This window comes from Canis lupus, chromosome 18 (genome assembly GCF_048164855.1).
Source record: "Canis lupus baileyi chromosome 18, mCanLup2.hap1, whole genome shotgun sequence".
Lineage (NCBI taxonomy): Eukaryota > Metazoa > Chordata > Mammalia > Carnivora > Canidae > Canis > Canis lupus.
Window position 1 is genome coordinate 25060700 of NC_132855.1, and position 16571 is coordinate 25077270.

Sequence of the window (16571 nt, forward strand, 5' to 3'; positions counted from 1 at the left end):
GCCCAGATGATTATTGCAGATTTGCACGGGTAAATAAAAGGAATGTTAGGGTGCTTGTGTATTTCTTCCTCCTCTCTCACTTGCCATCTCCACATGGAAGCATTTCATCCAGTAGTTCTATTATAGGAAGAGTTTGGAAAGTGTTCGGTGCTCATTTCCCTCACTCAGCCTGGTGAGCCTGCTCACAGCCCAGGAATAAATGAGATCCCAGATTTCTCTTTCATCCTTCCTTCCTCCCTCCCTCCCTCCCTCCCTCCCTCCCTCCTTCCCTTCCGTTTATTGGCCTCTCTCTCAAGCCTTCCTCATCACACACCTGCCATTCATGCGTGTCAAACCTCCAGCCACTTGAAGCTCCTTCTGGGTGCCAGCCCCTTCCAGCCCCTTCCAGCCCCTCTCTCCTTCCCACCTGACCAAGAGCACCTTGCCTGCTTTATTCTCATGCCAGCATCAGCCTGACCTCCAAGCCCTTGAGTGTTGGGGTTAAATGAGACCACCAACCACCAGAGAAGAGAAGAGACCTCAGGCTGGAGGGAAGAGAGGGAGCCACCAAGGGAAGACTTGAGTGTTGCAGACACACTCTACGTGCCAAATTTCTGGCAAGACAACTATATAGTAGGCTGTAAGAAATGCCCAAGTCCATTCAGCTTGAGCTCCCAGAGAGGCACAATGGTGAGAGGAACCCGGGTCCCTGAATTTGAATCCTGGCTGAGAAGAAGAGAGCTCTGATCATGGGCCAGTTGTGCATGTTCTTTGGCTCACATTTTCTTCACATTCTGTCCTGCTAGGGCTTTACCTTACAGTCTTTTGTTAATGCCATGTCTGATGCTATTAATAAAGATATGTGCCATTATTGTCATGACTCTTCATCATTATCATTGGGAACACAGAGAGAGGATGACAGTAATGTAACACTGGGGGAAACGGACCAGGTGACTCATGGAGTTTGTGACCTAAGGTCTCAGGGAGTTAGGGGAGACTAGGCTTTTAGGTGGTGTGTGATGTAGATAGAGTGCACACAGTGTTCATTTGCCAAACAAAAAGAGTAAAAGTTAACTGTGTCAACTACTCTCTTACAAGATTTTTTTTTAAAGATTATTTTAGAAAGCGTGTGCGCAAGTAGGGGGAAAGGCAGAGTGAGAGGGAGTCCTGAAGCTGACTCCACAGTGAGCGTGGAGCCCGGTGCTGGCTGGATCCCAGCTCCCTGAGACTATGATCCCAGCCAAAACCAAATTGGCCACTTAACCAACTAGGCCACCCAGGCACCCCAAGATTTTTTTATTTTTTAAGTATCTTTACACACAGTGTGGGATTCCAGCTTAAAACACTGAGGTCAGGAGTTGCATCCTCATGACTGAGCCAGCCAGGGGCCCCAGGACTACTCTCTTCTAAATTTTGTGACACAAAATGCAACCTTGTAGTTCTTCTCTGAAAGCAAAGCCATGAAAGATAATATCCAGAGTTTGTCAGACGACTGTGTAATTGTGACTTGTTTTCCTGTTAGAACATCAGTTTCAGAGAAAGAGAAAGAAAGCTTAGGAAAACTTTGCAGCCAGTGCTGGAAGCTGTATGTAAGGGATGCTTTGAGGATGGTTTGGATCAGGGTATTGTGTCGCCCCCTGATGGGCAGTCAAAGCTCAGCGGCCAAATGCGTTGTAGGCAAGTTTCCAGAGCACCGAGCTCATAATTGCCCCATAGGGACCAGCAGAGTGAAAGTCTTGATTAGATGCAAATGCTTTCCCTTTCTATTTATAGGAATCTTAAGCTGTTCTTTTCCCTCTTTCATGTCAGGTTATTTTAACAAGATAATTTTCATTTGGTTCACCCCTCATGTTTGTGATCTAACATGACTTTTTGCAGGGTCTTTGAACTGTAGTGTATTTCTTACTTTGATTCTTGTCTGGGAGGATTCCCTCCTGCTTAGTCCTTGACCCTCTGATCTGAGTTTTTATGAGTCACCCACTCCCTGAGCTTTCAGCTGCTGTCATTATTATAACTAATTCCCAAATCCCTTTCTCTTGAGGCGGCACTCCTGGTTTTTTTGCAACCAAAACGAGGTTTTTTTTCCTTGAATATCTTCTGTCACTTGAAATGTAGGGAGGCTCGAACCAAATGCTAGTCTTCCTTCCTCTGGAAATGTACTTTTTTTTTTTTTTTGGAAATGTACTTTCATCCTACTCTCCTTGTGTTATCCTACTCTCCTTGTGTTCTTTTCGTCAGTGATGCTTTCTTGCACCTGTGTAAAAGGGCCAGAAGCTTTGCCATTCTCTGATCTGTCCCTTTCCTCACTTCGAATACACAATCAGGCACTGGTTTTGGTATCCAAAAATCTAAACATCTGAATCTAGACCTTTTAATGCTTTAGGTAAAGCAGGCCCTATATATTTTGCCAGGGATTGTTAAAAAGCAAACACATAGATATTAAAATTCTTTTTTTCCTGGCTATTTAGTTCTTTTCTATTCAATGTTCTGGCCTAAAAACCAAATGGACTGGTTAAGTTATACAATAGTGTTAGCTTATATTAACAGGTTGAAGTCAAACGCTTCACTGTAAAGCACAAAATATAGAATTGAATTTATGTTATCTTCCCACACACACACATAAATTATGCCTTTTCACAGTAAATACCATATGGATTCAGTTTCAAGTTGCCTTGTCATATGTGTGGAATAATGGACAATGTTTAAGAAAAATGAATAAGTTGCATTGCCATCTAGCCCTCCTTAGCCCTGACTCATGATCCATTCCTAATGGCACATATATCTTTTTGTCTTTAATTTTCAGATGTAACATTTATTCATGAAGGAAATAAAACATTTTTGGATAATCTTGTCAATTTTGAAAAACTGGTATGTAAATTTCATTATTTCTCTCTTTTCCCCCTGGAGGGAAAGTGTGTGCTTTTCTTTCTTACTCCAAGGAACAAATGGCTTAAGCACTTTTCTCCTTTGAATGCATGGTGGTTTCCAGGAGCTTATTTTATGCATATTACGCATTGTCAACAAAATGTATTCCAGTTAAAAATAAGTGTGCTAGAAAGGTTTTGAGAACCAAATGCAAAAATCTGCTTTTTAAGGTCGGAAATGGAACTTCATTAGACTAACATCAGAGGTCGAGTGTGTGTTACTGAGCCAGAAATAAAACTATAAGTTTCTGTCAAGAGGTTAGGCTTGACTACTTGAGAGAGGCATCGCTCTATGTCAGTGTGCACTGCTTCCAAGGCACAGGAGAGAGCTCTCCTTCTGCAGAGAGGAGTTAATCTCCAGAACTCCCCACTCATATGTGAAGGTGGAATTTGTAGGGGGGGGCAGGGGTTCTGGAATACCATCCCTCTCTCAGCCTGTGAACACCTATACCACTGTGGAGATGGCAGCTCTGGCATAGTGCCCCCCTGCTCACAAGTGAAATGTTCCCAGTCGATCCTAACTCACCAATCACCGAAGTGCCTCTTCCTGAATTATTTCTAGGACCTTCGCAGATAGTTCCTCATGTCACAGGCTCCTTCTAGTCTTTCTGACTGGCTGAGGGCAGCAGAGTTGCCTGTAAGAACTGAGCCAAGTGTAAAATAGGAGTGCTCCAAAGAGACCCAGGTGACTACAGGAATGGATCTGACAAATGGACCTTAGGTGTCCTAGATTAGACTCTCCTTCATAGTTAAAGATGATACCAGTGACCCCTGTCCATAGATCCTGACCTGTGAGTGACCTAATCAGTGATCATAATGGATCTGTGTGAACTCTTTGAGGGAACTGACACCCCGGTTCCCTGTGAGACTAGGTCAGGTCTGTGCGAGCAGGTTGAGTGAGGTGGGGGTCGTAGACAATGACCAAAGAATAGTTGAAACTGATGAGTCCAAGCAATATGTGGCATCTGACCTTTGCCTCATTAAGTGCGCTGCTCGTACCATCAGGTTAACTTGCCACACATAGAATAAGGCAGCAGAAGGCCAGTGTGCAACTTGAAAACCCAAGCACCTAGAATCTGGGAGACATCTTAATATCTTATAGTTCCACTTTAATCACTTGAGGATGATAAGTTTATGCCCATTTTTTTTTAAGATTTTATTTATTTATTCATGAGAGACACAGAGAGAGAGAGAGAAAGAGGCAGAGACACAGGCAGAGGGAGAAGCAGGCTCCATGCAGGGAGCCTGATGTGGGACTCGATCCCGGGCTGAAGGCGGCGCTAAACCGCTGAGCCACCGGGCTGCCCCTTTGTGCCCATTTTTTAAAATTATTTATGTTTTAGAAAGAGCATGCAAGCAGGGGAGGCAGAGAAAAAATCTCAATCGAGCCCTGTGCGGTGCTCAGTCTCACAATCCTGAGATCATGACCTGAGTCAAAACTAAGAGCCGGACACTTAACTGTCTGAGCCACCCATGCGCTCCTGTGCTCAGTTATTTTTAAAGTGGACGTGTCTATAACTTTTCAAGTCCCTCAGCACTAAGTGCTTTGGAATCAGAGCTCAGTTTTTCAGTCTACAGTCAAACCAACATAGCCAGGAATGGTTATTTAAAGTGGGGTTTTTTCTTTAGAGATTTGTTCTACATCACTGTGTCATGTTCTGAAGATCACAGGGCACCTCTTTGTAACCAAAGGCTATAGGTACTAACATTCTAGACCCTAGGTAGATTCATCCCCAGTGCTTGATATTAAGGAAATGATTTGGGGCAGATGAAGTCTTTTAATCAATATCTTCTTCAGATCCTGACCAGCACATCTGGTTAAGAGTGCCTGACAAGTGTTGGAGAGTGTGTGTGAAGATGTAGGGTGAGGTGTGTCACACTGAGTAGAATTCCCTCTAAAGGTCCGGTTAGTTTCCCTCTGAGTTGGGGATATGGGATAACAGGTGTACTCTTTATCAGCTGACTGTTGTCTCTTGTTAAGGGCAGACTGGCAGATGACCTCCTCCCACAAGTGAATCGGTGGTTTGGTTGAGTGCATTGTGTTACTGCCCCTCACATGGTGCCACCAAAGGGATAGAACAATTCAATAAAGGCACAGATGGGAAAGAGCAATGGAAAGATCCCTGCAGCCCTCCCTCCTTCTCATTCTGACCAGCATCTCTGGCTTCCCCTGTTTTCTCCAACATTCAATGCAGCTGATATAGTCTAGGGTCTTGCTTTCTGATGTGTCAAGACTTCAGAAGCAAAGTCTAACAAATAGTACTTCTGTTAGAGTCAATAACTGTACCCCTTAATCCTTTAAGATGGTTTAAGGAAATAACAGGGCATACATAAGTCATCATATTCTCTTTAAAAATTTAAATTCCTGAAGAGAACTTTATTTAAAAAAAAGACAGAGGGGCAGCCCCGGTGGCACAGCGGTTTAGCGCCGCCTGCAGCCCAGGGCGTGATCCTGGAGACCCTGGATCGAGTCCCACGTCAGGCTCTCTGCATGGAGCCTGCTTCTCCCTCTGCCTGTGTCTCTGCCTTTCATTCTCTGTGTCTAAAATCTTTTAAAAAAAATAAATAATAAATAATAAAATTAAAATTTTTAAAAGACAGAAAATAATGCAATTATACATGCACACCATGGTCCATAGCACCCACACGCATCCATCAGGTGCTTACTAGCACAGCATTTCTAAAGAGAGCAGATTTGGTAATATTGGAGAGTTCCTGGTCTTCAAAGTGGTTGGCACTTAAGATGCAGCCCACCTTGTGCTGACCCTCTCCTTGCACAGAGAAGACTGGGTGAATTTACATTTTTTCAAAGGACAGAAATCTGTTTTACATTATACATAGCCCTGTATTACAGTTGGATGCTGGAGAATGAAACTGAATTTCCTGATAGAGTCAGTATTTTGAAGGGATATTTCTCAGCAAGGGACAGAGTTTCACTTAAGCTAAAACAGGATCATCTTTCACAATAATGAACCAATAGAACCTAACTGAATTAACTGGTGAGAAGCCAATTCCTCATGATGGATATTGGCTGAAGTCAGCCAGCAAATAATTCAGTGGATTCTCTTTATCTGGCTGATACAGGCCAACACATTAAGTTCAATACTACAAAGGCCCAGAAGCGCACGCTGGGTCTAATAAGATGTCCATTGTGCCCTCTGCTGTCTCAGCAGCTCTAAACATTTCAGCCCCCAACTATTAAATAATGAAGAAACACAGGCTTTCTGTCTTTCTCCTCTTGACTCCTCCATGTTGAGAGCATCATCCTTTACCATATCTTCCCCCTTCCCCTTTTGGGAAGCCTGAAGATGAGGGCCAGGGCTCAGGCTTCACTGTGTTGCTCAGTACTCAACCTTGCATCCGCCCAGGGCTCCCGTGAGCCACACGAATGGCACACGATAGAAATCAGTGTGACGCCATTGCTTAGAACAAGAAACCTGCCCTGGGAATAATGGTCAGACTTGGGGAAGGAAACGTAACAATACATTCACAGACATGAGTCACGTCTCATTTCCTTTACAAAGGCAGTTTGATCTACTGCTCTAATCACTGTCCTATTTAATTTTCCATATTGAGTAGAAATACAGTGGAGGACAATTTAATAAGTAGGTCATGTTCAAATAAAGTTTCTATAGTTCTGATGGATAATAAGTAAAAAAAAATTTTTTTTGTACTAATGTTATTCTTTTAGCAAGCATTCATTGAGGGCTTGTTGTATATGGGCAAGTCTTTGCCTGGTGTGTACAGCAGGACCTGAAAGATGATGACACATTTGGGGAATTTTGGAGGACCAGATAATGAATAATGTTGATTCCTGAGTAATAGGATAATGTTTGGGTTTTGAGATGAAGCAAATTAGAAAGACATTGTGGATTTTCCAGAGGACTAGAACATGATAGCAACAGTGTTTGGAAGTTATTCTGGCAACCATAGGGGAGGAACAGTAGTGGAGAATGGTGCTGTCCTAAATGCTGTCTTTCTCCTTCATGCTGGAAAACTAAAAACAAGATAGCAAGAAGACTGTAGGAGGTCTCCAAGTGTGAGCTGATAGGATCTTATCAAAGGAAGCCACGAGGTCAAGAAGACTTTTGCCTGGAGATCAATGAGAACTTCAAAGAAAGAAATTAAAGCAAAATCCTGAAGGCCGTGGGAGGGAATATAAATCACAAACAGAAAACGGTCTCTGTAAGGATATTGGTGTTTTAGAAAATATTTGCCTCTTGTGTCATCTCATCTCCTGTCCGGATTTGAGATACATGAGTGTCTGATGCCACCAACATTCCTCCCTGCACTCAGCCCGTGCAAGTCACTATGTGACCTATGGCAGGCACTGGACATGCAGAGCCATCACATGGCACCTGGCCTAGAGGAGGCGCAAAGATCCAGAGCAGTGATCACCACACAGGCCAATATATACTGGTCCACAGAAGCCTCCCAGATTCAGAAGGGAAAAGCCTAAGCAGATTCAGATAGGTAGACTGGGGAGGGAGGGCTTTTTTTCTTTACCCGGTATAAACAATGGGTTGTTAGAATCCATGGCACGTGGAAACCCAGAGCTCAGTCAATCCGTGCAGCCAGGTTTGGGAGCACTGTTTCTATAGACAAAGACTGACTATCCTTTTCGTAATCCAAGCTTAGTATTCCCAATTAAAGTGAAGTCCAGTTCCAAACCCAGCTCTTCCATTTGTGGCCAAGGGTGTCAAATCCTTCCATCCCATCGGGCACCCCTTGTCTGGCAGCACCTCTTATGACCCTTCCATTGATAACTTTCCTGCTCTACCTTCCAGCACATGATTGCAGACACCGTCCGGACCCTGAGGCACTGCAGGACCAATCAGTTCGGTGAGTACTGGAAGTCGGGCACGGAATGTCAGCCTACCATAGATGGGTACAGATGGTGAGCGTGTCCCGAGTATTTGGTGGGAATGTGCTGAAACATTATAAAGTATAATATGCATATGCTGTAGTCTCTTTTCATTTCATCACTGCATGCCTGGGATGCAGACGAAGACAAGATAAGGCAAATTTTTATCTTCTCTCGGCAACAGGTTTCCACCGCACAGAGTGACTTTAGATGATCAGAGGCTCCCCACCCCAACCCCCTGACCAGAAAGTCTATTTCCTTTCCCTGGGCTCAGAATTACCAGTGGGTTTATCAAGGGTGACCCTGTCCCTAATCTTTTTGCTGGGAGCCTTCCTGGAATAGGAATACAGTTTATAAAAGTACCTAAAGCAGCCCTCCAGAATCTTTACTCCCCTCCAACAAAAACTTCCTGTCTGGAGCTGCCTTTCACTGAAAATGTATTTTTCTGAGCACTTCTCTGGACTCCCCACTGAGATTAATGTATGTAGGAGTATGTGTTCCCTTTAAACCTCAAGCATAATTTACACTATGCTTAAATAGCATTAGAACATTGCAGGAAGGAAAGAATCAACTTTGTTGAGTTCAAGGAGTGTTCACACATGGGCAACGGCATCCTGACACCAGTATTGGGGATGAGTGCGTGCAGAGCATGAACGCTGGGGTACAGAGCAGAAAGCAGGGCCTCAGAGAGTCAACCCATTGGGCCATTAGAGAGACCGAGCCTGCCTGCCTTCCTGACCTGTCCTCTTTTCTTTGCCTTGTGCAGATTCTATAGATCAGAAGGGCAATAAAAAAAATATATAGAAAGTGAAATTCAATAATGGTAAATCAAAGCTGACCACTAAAATAAAACTTACTTTTAGTAAAACATCATCATTATAAAGTAATTTTTCAACAATACAGAAGTACCTATAAAGTAGAAAGCTCAAAGTTCTCCTTCCTAAGGATAGGGGCATATTCTTTTTTTTTTTAATTGAAGTTCGATTTGCCAATATGTATTATAAAACCCAGTGCTCATCCCATCAAGTTCCCACCTTAGTGCCTGTCAGCCAGTCACCCCATCCCCCGCCCACCTCCCCTTCCACAACCCTTTGTTCATTTCTCAGAGTTAAGAGTCTCTCATGGTTTGCCTCCCTCTCTAATTTTTCCCACTCAGTTCCCCTCCTTTTGGATAGGGACGTATTCTTAAGAATTTTTTTTCTGTCCAGGCTGGTCTTGACTAGCATTATTGTCCCCTAAAAAGCAACGGAAATTCCTTATGAATTACCAAGTTTCTGTTTGAAAGGGAGAGTTAGAAATACAATACCTACGTTTTTAAATACTTACATCAGGCACTACCACCTGACATGTGCTTATGTAATCCTCCACAGGGCACACAATAGGTGCACTTACCGTAGAAACAGTGGTAGTAACACTGTTGTGAAGATTCATCCAAATGGACAAGCATAATGTTGCTGAGTGTTGGGTTTATAATCCTTTCAGCCTCCTTTGCTTCCCAAGTATTTATGGTTTTACTCAGCTCATTCTAAGACATCAGCCTCGCTGACCAAGAGACTCGGCACGTGTGGGCGGGAAGGTTATATATACTGGCTTGGTGGCCTCCACCTTGTCTTGAACCACCCATCACCAGGGAGCAGGTCTGCATAGCACAAAGCATAACTCTTTGTGCTGTATATTTACCTATCTTTAAAAATTGGGTTTGGGACTGGATTAGTGGAATCAATTTTGACAGTTTATATAGGCTTAGTAAACCCATGTCAGCCTTAGGGATAAAATAAGATAACGTTAATCAAGCCACTTAAAAATTACGAAGTGCCATGCAGGTGTCACTTGTCATGATTGGAGCCATTCATTCTGCCATCTTAAAGTCAAAAAAAGTAACAACAAAATTATCTTTGTACCATTATGGCTTCCACACCAATATTTAGTAAACCAAAAGTAGTCTCTCAGTGTCTTACAGAGAAGATGTTCTAGAATAATACAACTTTTTGGTCACTCCCAAACAAGTGTGATGATAAAAAATTTAGCTCCCGGTGCTTTGTCTTTGAAACCAGGTATCCTCATTTGCCATTAAACCTAAGAATCACAAGCTACCCATGACATCTAAACCTTAAATTATAAAACACATTTGACACAGAGGAGGAAAAATTGGATTTCACCAAGAGAAAAAATGGCTGCATTAAAATGCTGAGCCTCCTGTGGGCCCCCACCGCTCCCATCTGAAATTCCGTGAAGCCAGAGGATGTGATGTCACCATCTCTCGCTTTGACATTGTCTCTCCATGGTGGTTTAGTCAGGCTCCCAGTGCCTTGAGGTTTGGGGGGATTTTTTTTTGGATTGTGTTTGTTTTCGACTACGGGAAGTGGGCTTGCCCCATTGTCTAGGCTACTTTATCTCAAGCTCCTTATCAGCGCCGTCCCCAGCATGGCACATATGTGTTCACAGGGCACCAAAGCTGCTTGTGGCCCTTCAGGTTTTTAATCACCCTGGGCTTGGGAGTGGAAACCCCCTCGCCTCGTCCCTTGTTGGGTGGACGTTAGCCCATCCACATCCTTTTGGAACTTGCTCTGCCCCTTAGGTATACCTTAGGTTCAGTTCTGTGATACCTGTTCATTCAAACCATTACTTAATTTTTTTAATTTTCTCAAAAAGTAAGGACACCAAGGAATCATACAACATGTAAAAACAAACAATGAATCATGTCTGTGCATTGACCAGATTAGCAGTGAGTTCTGATAATTCCAGACTGAGATAGAAGAGCCAGGGAAGGGATCCCTGGGTGGCTCAGTGGTTGAGCGCCTGCCTTCAGCCCAGGGTGTGATCCTGGAGTCCCGGGATCGAGTCCCATGTTGGGCTCCCTGCAGGGACCCTGTCTCTGCAGGGACCCTGCTTCTCCCTCTGCCTGTGTATCGGCCTCTCTCTGTATTTCTCACGAATAAATAAATAAAATCTTAAAAAAAAAAAAAAAAAGAGCCAGGGAAAGTCATTTAGACAGGCAGTTGCTGGGACATGGGGGCCTCAGACATGAACTCGTTAGCCACACTGCCTGGGTGCCAGTCCTGCACTGCCGCCTACCTGTTGTGTGTCTGTGCCATTTCCCATGCTGTAGAGAGGAGATACTAACACTGTCACTACATTCTGATATAACATTAGTGAGAAATGCTATTATAGAAATGTCAGTAAAACAGGGCAGCCCTGGTGGCCCAGCGGTTTAGTGCTGCCTGCAGCCCAGGGTGTAATCCTAGGGACCTGGTCTCGAGTCCCACGTCAGGATTCCTGCATGGAGCCTGCTTCTCCCTCTGCCTGTGTCTCTGCCTCTCTCTCTCTCTCTCTCTCTCTCTGAATGAATGAATGAATGAATGAATGAATGAATAAATAAATAAATAAATAAATAAATAAATAAATAAATATCAGTAAAGCAGATACCTCGCCAGCTTAATTACCTGACCCGAGGACCAAATCTGAGCTGGGAAAGCATCTACACTGTCAGGATAAAGATCTCCCTGTGGCATGCTGACTTGGGAGTCTACCTGGTAGAGGTACTCTAAGCCTTAATGTGAGGTTTTACTGACATGTAGAAATAGCATTTCTGCTCCCATGAGATTGACTATCTCTCTTTCCTCCAAAAAACAGGAAGCGACGTGTCTCCAAAGGAGCACCAAGAGTTAAAATCCTATGTTAATCACCTGTATGTCATTGACAGCCAGCAGGCCTTGTTTGAGCTGTCACACAGGATCGAGCCTCGGGTGTGAGCCCCACCACCCCGCCACCTCGCCCCCCCCCCCACCTCCCCCGTAACGGCCACACTTTGAGCTCTGGGAGGGCCAGTGCTGAGCACATTGCTTTCCTGTGAGAAAAGAAGTTGCTGAGTTTTATCAGCATAAGATGCACACAGGAAGGCCAAGCAAAGCGTGCTCAGGAAGTGATGTCAGCCACCAGAGACGGGGAGAGGCCTCTCCAAGCTGCTCTCAGAACAAGAAGGCAGAGGAAGAGTCAGAAGCATTCTTGAAATGGAGAAGTCTGGTGTCTTATGACTGCATTGTTCATCTACCCCAGTTTTGATTTTGTGATGTACCAGCATCAAGAGGAGAGAGTGTCTTGTCCTGCAGGGACCAAATACTTCAGTACAAGTGTGCATGAAACAGGGGTTTTACTTTGCCTGGTGGTAGATTACTGTTTATAGGCTCTCAAAGCAGCAGCTCATGTGAACACCTAAAGACAGTGATGACATCTCTAGATTTCCAGGGAAAAGGAATGGCCACTGTCCATACAAACTGTGACATCACCCAAAGCCCCTTGTGTCTAAGAAGTTAGTGAGGACCCACAGCTGGCATCCATGCTGGCACCCAAAAGGGAAATGTCAAGGCATGCATTTCGTTGCATCCACAATCACTTATCAATGTAGGCTTGTAGGGGAAATGCGTTTCTGCACCACCACCGATTTGCAGCTATAGGCAAGCTAGACTATGTCGCTTTGTCAATAAGGAAAAATAGTCGTAATCTGTAAGAAATGGACTCACTGTTTAGTTTACAGGGGTTTTCTTTACATATGCAAAAAAGATTCACATTTCTCATTGGAAACAATGTGATTTTTGAAAAACCACAGGCATTCAGTAGCAATTTATTGAGGTAACCGAGTGTCAAAGGTCTGCATCCTTATGCCTGATGATGCCTCCCGCAGGCTCCCCTGCCCTCAGTATAGAGTGGTAACAGCCAACACAGGGAGGGTAAGTGGGATTTGATGTGACTAGCACTTAGCACTCCTTAGACAAGAGTAAGGTAGTGACTAGCAATTGCCCATCTTACAGCAAATAAGAACCCCAAAATACACGAATGTCTGATTTTAAAGGTCCTGCAGTCCACCTTCTAACCACCTTCTAACCAAGGCACGGAGTCTTTCTATAACTTGTCTCTTGTTCCCCCCAACATCTCAAGAGTCTTTTACTCTATTTTTTAATTCTCAGTCTTAGAGAGAGGGGCTCCTACAGTAAGTAAAACCTCTTGTTATTTCAAAGAACTGGTTAGAGGGTTTCTCCTCAAGCTTCAGATGAACAGAAACATGCCTGTGGGTCCAACAGCAAAATCTGCCGCTGCCAGCGAGGTGCCAGTGGCTTTGCTAAAATACAGGGGCCCATGCTTCATGTACCCTGTCTGTTTATTGCCCACAAGTGTGACTCCCCTGCACTCCTGCCTGTTCATCTCTCAGGTGTCTGCACAGAATGCTTCCTCCTGTCCCATCAGCACCATAGGACTGAGAAGTGTCTAGTGCTTTCTGACATGCAATTAGCACTGCTGTTTTCCTGGGCTTGGAAACCACACCAAGCTTGAGAGATAGATCCCTGGAAGGAACCACATAGAAGAAATTTTTGGTAGGACTTTCAAAGAGACTCAGTCTGTGCCAGCATGGAAAGCTTCAGTCCTGAAAACTAACAGGGTTTTTATAGAAAGGCACCACCCAGGGCTGGCGCACATAAAGACAAGCTCCAGGCTACTGGGGAACGGACTGAGATCACTGGAGGGGATGGGAGCCATTGGAACCGGGGCAGATGGGCTCCTCTCACGGCTAATCAAGGGAAAAGCTCTCCCCTTGGCAAATACTGGGGAAAGCTTGGGCTTATAGCACAAAAACCTGTGTTCTCGCCTTTTCTCTGTGCTGAGGGTCACGTGGCCAGTCTAATCATGTAAGGCCATTTGGACATTGCCTCCACGTTTTACCATTTAAATGTCTGTTCACATTAGATCTCCATGGCTCCAACCAGAACGTTACCCCTTGAGGACTAATTTTCAGTGGAGAACTATTTCAGCCTGGCACCTGCTACTTAGATCCCAATTCAGACGTGTGCACAGCCAAATGAACCCACGCATATATCACAGTTAAACACATTCTGATGGCGTAGACAGTATTCCACACGGTGTAGGTAGTCGCAGGCCAGGGAGAATGTGGTGCCTGCCCACAGGTCCCTCCAGCCGTGGTCATGTGGCTATCAGGGCAGCAGCAGGAAGGGAAGGGAGGATTTTGTTTCGTTTACATTTGCTTCTTCATCTCTGTCTTCTGAATGTCAAAATTTCCAAGTCTTTCTGAAATTGAACAACTGTCTCCAGAGGTTTCCCAAGCATCAGCAGCTCACCAATTTCAGAAGCCCTGTGAAAACTCAAATCTGGAACTCAAGAATTGAAGGCAAAACCCTGGAAACCAGATTTATGTAGCTCAGCGTGAAGCTTCCCCTTACAAAGCCAGGCTGTCTAACAGTGAGGCCCCCCATTAAGAAGGATGGGCTGTATTCCCATTCCAAATATTTGCCCACACTTCTTTGGAATAGGTTTTGTTCTGGCCAGAAGGATGGACAAAGGTGTCAAAGCTCCTCCCCAGCTCTTCAATTTTTGTGGTTGCACAAAATCTCCATTCACTCTGAAAAACTGTTTTTCCTCCTTCCTCCACGAGTGGCACACGAGCACTTCTCGAAGGCTTCTTTCTTTCTGCTACAGCACAACCTCCAGACAGTCCTGCGGGCATGTGAATTCGTCCGCCTTCCAGCCAACCAGCCCTGCGTAGGAGTTCGCACAGGACAGGTTCCTGTGGGCAAAACTGCACCCTTTCTGAAACTTTTTCCCCTACGTGTTTGCAGATGCTCCAAAGGCTACAACGTCTTAAAATGTACTTTTTGTTATCATCCGTACAATTGCCAAAAGGTTATAGTGCAAAATGCTATGACATACATTCACTTTATTTTAGTATCTTTGATTATGTTGAGATGAATTCATTTTCTTAGGACACCCCCCACCCCCAGTCCACAAGCAAGTTGGGTGGAGTGTACACTGAATACACAAGAATGAGGGCGAAGCAAAAAGCCAGGCCTCCGCGTTGGTGGGCAGACGGTGTTGCGCTGTGTAGACCAGCCTATGAAGAGAGAAACGGTTGCATGAAAGAGGGAGGTGGTGGCTTCTGGTCCCTGGAGCTGGGCTTCACCAGGCCCCGGTCCCAGCCCCGCCGCCTTGCTCCGGCCGTCGCATCCACCACAGGTGGGACCTCGCATTCTGAAATGGCACAGCTGACCCGAGCTGCTCGGAAACTAGGCACAAACATTAAAACGGGGCAGATCGGGTCCACTGCAGTTGTCTAACATGGAGTTTCTTTTAAATGCTTCAGAGACATGTCCTTACAATTTCAGCCTGCTTATTACTTTAATGAGTGGGCCGTTGTGCTTAAAACTAGTAGGGGGAAGGAAAGTTTTTAAAAATTGCCAAAAAGTTAGATGAAATTGTACTACTGTATAAAGCAAAGCTGTATATACTAAACGTTTTTTAGCAGAGTAATATTTATTTGCATAGCCTATTTATTGTATTCGTATTACACGGTTATTAAATACTGGGATGAAACCGATGCCCTGAAGCAAGGACTCTCGCCTTTTAATGTACTATTAATTAGGACCGCTGTGACATTGTCAGCTTGCGTTAACAATTAGAAGATAGAAAACCCGCGATCAGGGTGTCTACCTAACTTCTCAGGGACTACACTTAGTAGTTTTCCACCATTATACGAGCTGGTAAATATGAAACATTTGTGGAATTACCAGAATTGCCATTAACAGTATTTTCTTCCTCCTATGTCGTGCTTTCTGCTTCTGTATATATGACTGTGCTGTGTATTTATCGAAGCTAGTAAGCAATAATTTATATGTAAAAAAAAAAAAAATGGCCAAGCAATATAAGGTGAAAACTTATATGAGTCATTGTTACCTTATCCTGTATTTTCAAGTGTTTTTTAAAACCCGCTTTTCCAAATATAAGATTATGTTAAAGATACTATTTGTGCCTCGTAGCTTCTTGCTGCGTCTGTGGGCTCCGCAGCCTGTGTCCTGGCAGCAGATCAGGCCTGCTGTTTGGAACCCAGAAATCATTAGTTCGTTGAGTGACCAGTAGGTGAAGAGGTTCCTAGGCAGCCACTGAGGCCTCAATCACCAGGGCTGCCTGGAGCTGTAGGAGAACCTGAGACCCTTTGTGGGAAATGACCTCAGTATTCTCATGTTCTGTCCCCTGTGTCGCCGCACTCCAAGTGGGATCTGGACCTCTCCCTTCCTTGTCAACCCAGACACTGAGGGAAGCTCTAGGCCTCAGGTAGAGGCCCTGACCACACAAGAGCTGTGGGTGGGATGGTGAAGCACAGGGGTAATAAGGTGCTCCGGGGAGGTGGGAAGACTGGACCATATCATTGTTCAGAACCTCCTCCCCTTCTTGTGGGAGGGTCACACATCCTGCTCATTGATGTTAAGCTTGGCCTTTGGCATGTGGTAATTCCTTCCTGCAAGAGGATTATGTATCTTAGCATGTTGAACTCAGGAGTGGCCAAATGTCCTGCTGTATCCAGTGAAAAATGGGGAGCCGTGACCTGTGCAGCCTGTACACTAAAGCTTTACAAGGTAGCCCTGTCCGCCATGTCACTTCTGAGGTGAGACCTACAATGTTCCAGGAAAAGGTGTCTCCATCCACCTGAGTCTCCAGCTTGTGAAGGACTTGTAATTTGAGTCAAAAATAAAACATCATTAGAAGCCGCTGAGGTTTCGGGGTGATTTTTTACCTACACAGAATTTAGCCTAAGTTAATACAGTCCCCTGGGGCACTTCTTTCTTGATAAACTGTCCTTTCCCTCGGTCAGCGTGTGGGCAATAGTACTGGCTTTGCAGAGCACCTAACAGATGAAACTACCTGTTGTCACATTTCATGCAGAGGCCGTGTCTTTAAATGGGAAAAGGTAAAGAAGACCAGAAGATGATGTTCTTGGACTCTTATCATCCGGAAGTAGTACT

The 16571-nt window shown here is 44.6% G+C and overlaps 1 protein-coding gene across 1 annotated transcript in view; it reads left to right on the top strand.

Annotated features, from left to right (window-relative positions):
- Positions 1-15570, top strand: part of RAPGEF5 (Rap guanine nucleotide exchange factor 5) — a 229736-nt gene extending 214166 nt beyond the window's left edge. The window contains exons 24-26 of the mRNA XM_072783806.1: positions 2783-2847; positions 7691-7745; positions 11401-15570. Of these exons, the coding sequence (XP_072639907.1) occupies positions 2783-2847; positions 7691-7745; positions 11401-11519 (239 nt within the window). The 3' untranslated portion in view covers positions 11520-15570. The remainder of the gene's footprint in view (positions 1-2782; positions 2848-7690; positions 7746-11400) is intronic.
- Positions 15571-16571: the final 1001 nt, after the last annotated feature.